This window comes from Carassius carassius, chromosome 44 (assembly GCF_963082965.1).
Source record: "Carassius carassius chromosome 44, fCarCar2.1, whole genome shotgun sequence".
NCBI classification, from domain to species: domain Eukaryota; kingdom Metazoa; phylum Chordata; class Actinopteri; order Cypriniformes; family Cyprinidae; genus Carassius; species Carassius carassius.
The window spans coordinates 3,914,675-3,925,568 of record NC_081798.1 but is presented as its reverse complement, the minus strand read 5'-3'; the positions used below and the strand labels follow the sequence as shown (position 1 = coordinate 3,925,568).

The 10,894-nt window shown below is 35.5% G+C and overlaps 1 protein-coding gene across 2 annotated transcripts; it reads right to left on the bottom strand.

Annotated features, from left to right (window-relative positions):
• Positions 1-7,340: 7,340 nt before the first annotated feature.
• fam174c (family with sequence similarity 174 member C) lies at positions 7,341-10,344 on the bottom strand. Of its 2 annotated transcripts, XM_059537740.1 has the most exons (3): positions 9,900-10,336; positions 8,767-8,895; positions 7,341-8,608 (listed from the first exon to the last, which is right to left on the bottom strand). In XM_059537740.1, the coding sequence occupies exons 1-3, from the start codon at positions 10,160-10,162 to the stop codon at positions 8,605-8,607; spliced, it is 396 nt and encodes a 131-aa protein (XP_059393723.1). In that variant the 5' UTR covers positions 10,163-10,336; the 3' UTR covers positions 7,341-8,604. The 2 variants fall into 2 exon arrangements, with proteins under 2 accessions (XP_059393723.1, XP_059393724.1); XM_059537741.1 differs by lacking the exon at positions 7,341-8,608 and having other exon boundaries at positions 8,763-8,895; positions 9,900-10,344.
• Positions 10,345-10,894: the final 550 nt, after the last annotated feature.

Here is a 10,894-nt window from a genome sequence, read left to right as displayed (position 1 = left end):
GCAGCAAGCAATAATCTCTCAGCAAATAAGACTCAGTGGCCTATTTATACCTGTTATGACTCTGAAAAGATCTGCAAAAAAAGAGCGGCAGATTTTCACACTGCCTTCTCCGAGCCCAAATGACTTTTTCATGAGCCTAATAGGAAATTATGGGTTATTATATTCTGCCGCTTGACACCCTGATTATAAAACAGCGCAACACAAAGAACTGCAGGAGAGTGGGAGAGAAAAAAATGAGTCGGGGAAGAATGTACCACTTTATTTTGAAAAGAATCACATTCTCTAATTCATTACTCTCCCAAGAAGCAATATACACCTCATTACAATAAAATGAACGGAAAAAATAATTTCCTCGCCTTACATTTGCTCATGACTGCGACCTAATCCTCAGGGCCTCGGGGTAACCTACTCTACTCCCCCAACATCCACCCCCAAAAAATCTCATCAGCCCTCATTTGCCTCTAATTCAGCTTTCTGTTCAACTTTAACCATCCATCTGCCCCTCTCAGCCGACAGTGGGTGAGACTACAGCGAAATGTATACCATGTTTTACGAGATTTACAGCAACTACATTCATCACCAAGGAAGACGTCCCGAGAGTTTCTTGAGTGTTTAGTAGTTAAGATAAAGACTGGAAACTAGAAAACAATTCTACGCCGGCCAGCTCTTAAGAGCCTCAATTCTCTCTCTTTAAAACATTGCAAAAGTGCCTTTTCCCCATAAAGCATGAAGTAAAAACAGTCTCTGAATTCCTTTAGGCCTTGTTGGAACAAATCAGTACGTTAGCACGTTAAAACACAAGATATATGGCCATGTTGCTCTAAAAGAAGACTTTATGGAACAGTTTCTTGGCAGAGTCGTGAAATTCTCCACATTTACTAACAGTCCACAGAGAGATGACAAATTTATTGAGTCTCCGATGACTGGTGGAGCACTTCTTTTAATATAAGTGTTTTTGTTCTTTAGTTACCAAGGCTTTCAGATTTTATTTGTGTTTTAGGATTCTTCTGGCATTGTTCTCAACCTCAAAGAAAGGATGTGGGAGATAAGTTGATTCTGTCAAAGCAATCTGTCACAAACAGAATTAATATTTCAGCCAAATAAATAGATTTTTTTAATGGGCATTTGATAAGCATGGCTTTTATTTTTTACTTTAATTATTACTTTTGTAATTATTATTTTGGTTAATAAAGTTGAATCCGGTTGTGGGGGAAAAAACACTTAAATTCTGCTTTGAAATACTGTTCAGCTGGAATCTCAAACTTGGTTGTCGTCTTTTTGAGCTTGTCTGGATTAGTTATTACAAAGATCATAAATCCAAGAGTGAACAAAAATTACAAACTGTGTATTCGACCACAAACATGGTCCTTTAATGTCTCTAGACTCTCTACTGTTGCCAAAATCCTTAACAAGGAGAGACTGTTCACTTTGCAGCCATATTTGCAAAACCACTGGACATCTCATCTATTCCTGTCACTGTGAATGGGGAAATCCTGAAATCTCAAAAATTGCTTGCCAAATTCACAATTCTTTTCATATTCATTTCAAATTCAGCAAATTTGAGTCAGCAAATAATCAGACATAAATGTTTCTTATGCTCCTATATATATATATGTAGGCCCATATGTGTGTGTGTGTGTGTGTGTGTGTGTGTGTGTGTGTGTGTGTGTGTGTGTGTGTGTGTGTGTGTGTGTGTGTGTGTATATATATATCAGTGAACTACGGCTCTATGTATAAACTGCCGCTCCATTGGAAAGCAGGTGATGGGGATTTACCACTAATCATGGAACCGACTTTACTGACGAGATGCTCATGATCATATCGTTCGATATATTGTCCAGCCCTAATTTCACCTACTGTTTTTCAAATACTATGCATTCGGACATACTACTTCTTTCACATACTGTGTTTTACATACTATGTAGTAGGGATGTATACTCTTTCAGATGCAGTGATAGTGTATAGTCAGTATCAATTTAATATCTTATTAATAAATAATAAAAGAGGAAAAGACAAAAGGTAACAAACTTTACAGTCTATTTCCCACTTTACTGTCTCACCTTCGTGGGAACATGATAGCAAACACTTCACAGCTTTTGTTACAGCATCATGAGAAACAGCAGCAGTTCAATAGAGCCACAGAATAAAAGCAAATCTTCCATCACCTGCTTAAATTGTACTGTTGAGTGTAGATCTGCTTTCTCTGAAGTGTCTGTCAACTTTATATTGAACATGGTCCAATAGATGTGTGTGCAGAGTGGAGGAGTGTGTGTGTGCGCCTCCGCGTTTGAGGGGTGTTTAGTGAAGGATTATGCAAATTAAATTTGGGAGAAAAAAATTTCTGTCCAAAAACGACTCGGGCGTAACGCTTGCTCAGGCGGGGTGCTTGACTAGCGTGTGTGACCGAGCCGCCAATGCCCACGCTTTCCCACAATCCAGCTTTGTTCACTGGGACGTCACCGTGAGGGTCTGTGGAGAGAAGGAAGAGCATGAAAGAAAAGAGAAGGAACAAAGCACGGTAGATAACTATGGAAAGATACTGGTCCATCTTTCCATCTCATTTCTATCAGATTTACTACTGCATAAAATATAAAACGGAGCTCAATCGCTTGACTCAAACCTATACGATACAGAACAGTGTCATGATTTCCTTTCCATTAACTTTCTAAAGTCTCTGGTGGAGCTACAATCCATAAATTACAGGCAATTATTAAAGGTCAATTGATCAACTAACTAACTCAAGCCCAAGGGGGAAATTAGCAGTTCCTCACAGCCCAGAACGCCGTCTGATTACATTCGGAATAACAACATACTATTCATATTATTTCTGCAGAATATACTGTAAATAATGATTTTGACTATTTGTAATATATAGCATTAGATAATCTTTTTTTTCATTTAAGTCATGTGGATTGGGTTATGTTTTAGTATACATGCTGTGCACAGTATGCACATTTTCTGTATGTATACAATACTGCAAAACCTATTACATGTGTCAAAATGTGCAGCATACAGCAGTGCACACTACACTAGTACTGTGTATCCCATAATGCAATGCACATGACCTTCCATATCAATAAGATTAATGAAACCGAAGTAAATAGTCATGATTTGTATTCTTTTCTCATTTGATTTATGAAAAAAATCTAATATAATTTAGTAACACAAAATTAATATTCTTAAAAAAAATTTATCATCATATACTTAGGGAAATTGGGGGAAAAAAATCTAATCTAATGTTTTATCTAATGGGGTGCTTTTGCATCGGTTTTTGTCACGAAGTAAAGTACGTCATATTGAAATTGTCCTTTGTGAAATTGTTGGTATTCATTATAGATTTAAGCAGATGCTGTCCCAAAGCTGAGAAAGGATGCAAAATAGCAGGAAGAGAGATGAGAAGAAGTTTGATTCCGCACCTTTGAACTTCCCGGTACAGGCCTCTTTGGTCCACAGGGAAAATCACCATGAACGCACCAAACCCACCAGCAGAAACATCCTCAGCATCTCTCTGACCCACGGGTGAGATTGACGGACGCTGGTGCACTTTTTAACAGATTTCAGTCAGCAGAAGAACACAATACAAATGCTACAGCTTTAGCTGAAAATTGCATGAAACTTCCAGGAGGAATATTTTATGCTTGCTGTGCAGACAATGGACAAATAGCCAAGGAAAGCCAGAGCGACTCAGTGGGGAACCAGGGAAATCTCCACACCAGCCTCCGGATTTTAGACAAAGAGGCACAAAAGGTAATTTTTTATCTGCCGAGCAGCATCTAAAAGGTATCAGGCGGGAGCTGCTTTTCACGGCTGAGAGCACAGATGGAGTGCTGAATCAAGCTGGGATGATCATCAACAACACACCACTGCTCTTCTGCCTTTCAAACAGTCCGAACGTAGCTTTTCACTAAGTTGGATTTTCTTTTCTTTTCCTTTTTTCTTTGGCCTGAATTAATCTCTCTTCTAGCATGCTTCTTAAAAGTGGGATTCTGTACAGAGCTTAGCCAATGCATTGCTAGTATTTCTTCCTTTTTTCTGCATTTTTCCAAATTCCTGCTGTGGCGATCAATAGCGCTTGTCATTTGTTCTCCTTGTTGGCTTGTCTCGTCAGATTTTCAGGAGGTCGGTAAATTGGTCTTGACTAGAGTCAAACGGAATCATCAAAAGCAAATCCCTTCAGAGGACAATGAACTGTTCCAGCAAGAAAAATCTTTTTCTGCTAAATATTGAAAATCGTTTCAAGACGTTGAAATATACTTAACCCCCTCCTAAAAACCACTAGATGAGCACGATTTTCAGTTCATTTGTTGACAATTTTGTTGAAAAAGTAAGCCTAGACAGAATGTATAAAATAGTTAATCTCTTTAAAATAATATTAATAATAATATTTAAAAATGTGGCAGCAACGAACTTGCTAATTGGTTGATTGTGGCAGTAGGAGGCGGGACATTCTCATTCAGGGAGCATTTGATTGGTCAAAAATCTGTGTAATGCAGGATGAGTCATCGATATGTTTTGCTCTGTTTTTACAAAAGAAACGACTGTAAACTTGAAAAGTAATAATGACAGCTATAGGCTGAAAAATATTGTTTCTCCTGCCCCCTCCTCAGACTCAATGCTCATGCGGGTTGCCAGATTGAGGACACGCAATACGAACAAGCGTAACTGACAACGGAAACGGCTTTTTAATATGTCTGTGGTCATAGAGCTTTTTAGATAGATGTCGAGGCTTTGTAGGTCAGTTAGACTCTGCAATCTTTGACCCAGTTAGTTTTCAAACTGGCAACCCAGGCAGTCTAAAATTGTACTGGGTAAACTGTAAATGGGTGGAATCACACCGCAGAAAAAACAATTACAGACATTCCGACACAGAACACACTTGTTTTTCCTTTTTTTTTAAGTAGCCAGTTTATTAACTACTCAGACAAAACAAGTACGTATATTAACTTATGTTTCCTGAATATTTGCTAATTATAGTGTTTTTAAGCTTTATACAGTCAAAAAATGACAAATTTAATTTCATATTTGAAAGTATCATTGTATTTTTCCAACATTTCATATTTGTATGTCAAAAAAGTAAAACATTAATCTAATAACATTATTAATACATCTGGACAGATGGAGTTTGTTGATACTGATTTTATTTGAATAGTAACAACCATATAGTGTCTTATAATTCTAACTTGACGTAAATGGAGACATGACATTTAATCAGTTTAGGAAAATATTGTCTGTCATAATGTTAAAAAGTGTAACAGCAATCAATTTAATGCAAATATCAAAAATATGCTGATTAATGTAATACCTGATAGAGCACTGATGAGACTTCTTCAGAATAAATTACATTTGTGCCAAAAAAAATAAATTCCCTCGGACAAGTAACTTTTTTACTTGGACAAGTGGATGATTGATTTAGCACATGTCAAGCACATGTCAAAGCTTAATGTCAAGCCCTGATTTATTCACTATTGCAAAGCTAAAATATTATGTCTGTATTTTCAACATTTTGACAAAGAAATGCTTAACTTTAGGATGCTTTTTTCACATTTTCTTAAATAGAAATATTGGTAACACTTTACAATAAGGTTCATTAGTTAACATTAGTTAACTACAAAAGTTAACATGAACTAAGAATGAACAATACTTCTACAGCATTTATTAATCTTTGTTCATTTCAGCATTTTCTAATACATTATTAAAACCACAAGTTGTGTTGATAAAACGTTAATTAATGCACTGTGAACTAACGTAAACAAGCAATTAAAGACTATTATTATTAACTAACATTAACAAAGATCAATATATAGTGCAATAAATCTATTGTTCGTTGTTTGTTCATGTTTTTTTTTACATTAACTAACGTTAACAAATGACACCTTACTATAAAGTTTTACTGAAATATTATAACAAAAAAACTACCAAGGTACAGTAAATCACTATATTCATGTACTGGGGTATATAAAGAACACCAAGGTAGGCTACCTCAAAACCAATCTCATGGTATTGACAAAGTAAATTTGTGATATTGATATGTTATAATATGTTATTCTTGCTTTCGCTGTTTGATAATGAACATCGGATCAATCTGAGAATCAAATGAGTGTTTTTTTGTTGTTTTCATTCATCTGTCATAGCATTCATCTTTCAACTCAACAGAATTATAGTCTCTATTGAAACTCAGATTTTAATTGAGATTCTGAAATATGGTGTTTCTGAAAGACTGTTGCTCATTAAGCAATGATGATGTGAGCAGAAAATGACCAAACTCATTATGGTGTTAATGTAATATAATGATTATGTGTGTTTTGACCCATTTTTTTAGGAGTGCTATTTCTGTGCTGATGTGGCTGAATTTGGAGAATATGAACCTTTCTGTTGTTCCAGTATAATGATGTTTATAGACTTAATTCTCCATGTTATTTAGCAGTTTTAATGGTTCACAAGGCAGGAAGGAGGCCAAACTCACCTGGGCAACAGTGTGTGTGAGTGTGTGTATGTGTTTATGCATACAGTGTGCTCTGATATTAGACAGACAGATAGCACCATCTAGTGACAGAAAAAATCTAAATCGGGAATAATAATTAAAAAAAAAAATCTAACTCAAAACCACACAATAAGAATGAGAAAAACGCTGAAGTATCTGCTTATGATTATATAAAACAATAAGAAAGCGCCTTGACAAGGGAAAGAAATGCTATGGTTTTACAAAATTTTTAAATGGACTAAAGACTAGCACATATTAATTCTAATAATGCAACATTAGCAGTGTAAATGCTAAGGTTCTAAGAAAAGAAATAAAAAAATAAAGGATTTAAAGATTAAGTGCAGCATAGATTATATTTAGAGTAGGCAAATTTAAACTATCACTCAACAGAGGCTAGTAGTTGAACAACTAATTGCTGATTAGTTACATTTAGTAAAAAATCACAATCATCTTTGATTAAAAGGAGTTAACCTACCGTGACATAGGACGTGAACTGAAATCAGTGTTGTATAGGTATCAAACTTGTTGAACCTAAATGAGAAATAGGATATCATATAGAGCTATATAAGCTAGCTAGACTTATAGACACACTCTTCTGCAGTTAATAGGCTTATTATATTGCATCAGATATCACTTTTAACAGTGCATTCAACCCTATATTGGCAAGTCAATATATTGTTTATTAAACCTTAAAAAAAAAAAATATATATATATATATATAGCACAAAATAACTCTTGCCACATTGCAGAAATAGGGGCCTTTCTTAAATCTATTACATCTAAATACATCATGTTTTTCATGATGTCTACATCATGTTTTTATGTAAAAGGCAAAAGTGAATCAAAAAAATAACGAGGATGAAAACAGAAAAGAGAATTTAATTTCAAAAGAGCCCAAAACACATCCAATCAAATGCAATTACAAAAAGTGAATGAATGAAAGGCACACTTCAGGAATCATTGAAATTGTGTACATTAAATATAGATCCAGTGATACTGATAGTTCATGCATTTCAGTTCAACAGTATTTGACAGCATCAACAACCAGTGAATGTTTTTCAAAGAACACCATGTCATCAACGCTGTCATACACACCCCTTAAATGTTCAAGTTGGAAATCTGAGAATTCTGATATTGGATCCATATACCTCAAGATGGCTTGCTGTTTTCACAGCACATTAAATATTACCATTACACAATGCAGAATCACACCCAATTTAAAAAAAAATAATGCAGGTTGAGACTCACAAAACCTCAGTTATCATGCTGAGTAACACTGAACACAGAAGCACATCTACATTTGGAACCAACATTGTGTGGGAATGTTTAGTCTCTAAAAATGTAATTCCTTTTATTTATGCAAAAAATCTTGAAATGGTACAATGATGAGTGGTCAGGAGTGTCACCATGTCATATAATACCACGTTTTGCTTTTGTAGTTTCTAAACCCTAAAAATCAAAGTGCATCTCTTACATATGCTGGTATTTGGCAGAATCATACACACAGAATCTGTGACTTTTTCACACTTATTCCATAATTCACATCTGAAATCAATACCCAGTACAGTCCCAGTATAGCAATGAAAAAAAGACACAAAGAAAAGAACAAAAACAAGGATATTTGAAAGAAAACATCAAAAGGCATAATATATATATATCATAATTTGACAATACACCTAAAAAATGACAACTTCAGATAGCCCAAACAATATACTAGTCCCATAAATTAGCAAACAACTTTCAGGCCTTTCAGTGTTGGTGGATTGGAAATGAGGGGTAATCTTTTACAATATTAATTATTAACACACGTTAACTCAGACAAGAGTTTCAAACCCCTAAAAATTATGCATAAGTAACTTTGGCACAAAACACAGTTTTGACCTTCTGCCACAACAAACTTTATGACCTTCCCAGAAATGTCCAAGAAGATCTATTTGGCCATATCAGTCCAAAATATATCTAGTTTAAACCTACACATTCCACTTAATCTTGGAAAAAGGCATCCAAGCATAGTGACTAGATCCTCTCATGACAACAACATCATTCAACAACCATTTTGGTGGAAATAATGGGATTGTCTTCAACGTATTATATTTCTGGCAGTATCAAACACCCCCAGACATTCATCTGTTGAAAGAAGCAGAAAAGAAAAGCAGGTCAGACGAGATACTATCTGAGGTATAGATTTTCCAACATCACAGTCCAAAGTCTGATTCTAAACAGAGACCAAGCGTTATTTATGTCAATATTTGAAGATCTGGTAGGATAATCTAGTGTTTGACTACCTTCTCAAAGATTTGGCTTCGTAAACAGTGGTGTCATCCTCGTCGCTTTCTAGGTGGGCCATTTCCATTGTGTCATCATAGTTTGACAGGAGCCCGTATTTCTTTCTCTGAACACCGGTTTTCTTCAGACTGGAATGAGAGCACAGAGACAATATACACTTGAAGAAACAAACTAAAAATACAATTAATCTACACACCTTCTTATTAATATATTTATCAGCAAATTATGACTTAAATGTCAGCTACTAAAGAAAACACACTGTTGTTATTGTTAGTAATAGTTAGGGTGACCAAATGTCCTTTTCCCCTGAAATGTTTTGGCTGGGATTTTTAAATTGTGTGAAATATCCAGGGTTTGCCTTTGTTTTTCTATTGTTTACATGCTGAAGGTAATGACTGAAAAGCAGTTTTGACCAATAATGTGCACTGCAGGCGTTGAATACTTGAATACTTCTCTCACGTGGCGTGAGAGAAGGCAAGATTAATATTGAACTGTCAAAGCATTGAAAATTAAGCATACATATAATGTATGAGGAACATAAAGACTACAATCAACAGGAAAACAAAGACAAAACCTGGACAAGTACTGTAAAAAGAGAACATACCCTAGTAATAGTCAATTAACTCGACTGCTGATTCTGTAGAATAAAATAGCCTTTTCAACAAGGTTAATGACTCTAGAATCATGTTAAGTGAGAGTACGTTCCAGAATTTTTTTTTAAATATATAATTATGATGAAATAAAAATAAAATAAAATCGCAAACGTGTACTGCTAATTAAAAAGCTTTATAAAAATTAGTATCTATCGGTTTTTCAAAGGTCCATAGTGCAGCTCTTTGGGAATTATAGTTCACCTTATCCCGTTACTACTAAAACTAAACTTTAAAAACAAAATAAATTATTTTGAATTTTTATTGTTTTTTATTTTATTAAATCAATATTTAGCCCAGAAAGTCTTTCTCGGGGTAAAAATAAATAAACAAACAAACAGATTATATGACATAATCCTCAAAGTTTCTTACCAAGATAAGGTTGCATTTTGTATCACTGTCTAAGTATAAGCATGAACATCTTTTCTAGGTAGGAACACTTTTAATGCAGAACCTCACTTGACATGATTTCCAGATCTTACCGGACAGCTCTCACTATGAAATAGAGAACTCCGATGGCTGTGATCCCGATCAGAACATACAGAGCCCTGTTTATCATCGCGCCGTCCAGACCGATGCCCATGTTTGAGTTGGTGGAGTTCTGAGACTCTTCTGTAACGTTACTGGTATTGGAAGTGTTCTTGTGTACGGTGGGCTTAGTGGCGGTGGTCTTGCTGCTCGTGTCATCGGCGAAAGAAACAGCCCACAAAGTCAAAACCAGAGGTAGCAGTCTTAAACGCATCATAGTAGCTTGCGTTCGTGATATTTAAAGACAAGAGAAGAAACACACAACTATGAAGTTGTCTTTGACGACAGAATCCAGTTCCTCTTCCTGATTGGAGACGTCACGACAACACAAGGTGTTGCGGTAAATTGTGTTCTGAGGGGAATCAACAACGAAATCAGGTTCCCATCTGAGGAAATTTACATTTATGCGTGTAGCAGACGGTTTTTATAGTGCATTCAGGGCAGGCTAACATTCCTGGGAATCGAACCTACAACCTTGCGCTGCTAACACAATGCTTTACCACTTGAGCCACAGGAACACTTAACGTTAAAGCATCCATTGTATTTTGAAAATTATATAATTTTCAAGTAAAAATCATAATTTTACTGGTTGAATCATATTCTAAGCAACACCGTCGAATTAAACAGAAACGTTAGCTACTAGCAGAGCCGTTAAAACATAACCTTACTAGCTAACGTTACGGTTAGTCTGTCGAGTCAGTTGCGTTCCCATTTCAGCTGTTCTTCATTTATTGACACAAGAATAACCAAGAGGGTCTGGCTGCAGACTTGCACTTGCACTCTCGGACTTGCACTCTCAGACACTTGCACTTCCGCTAGTGACATCACTTGCAGTCTTTATTTTTTATTTTGTTGAATTTTCTGATTACTTTTTGTTTGAATTTCCCAACATTTTATAACAGTAGCCAGGTCGCGAAGAAAAGAAAAAAGAAACTAAATTACAATGTCA

What these genes read in the sequence shown, in the direction of transcription:
- fam174c (XM_059537741.1), bottom strand. Translation starts at nt 10,162, where the DNA reads ATGATGCGTTTAAGACTGCTACCTCTGGTTTTGACTTTGTGGGCTGTT. An exon ending in TTCATAGTGAGAGCTGTCCG is followed by an intron (nt 8,896 to 9,899) that starts GTAAGATCTGGA and finishes CTCTCATTCCAG; the next exon opens with TCTGAAGAAAACCGGTGTTC.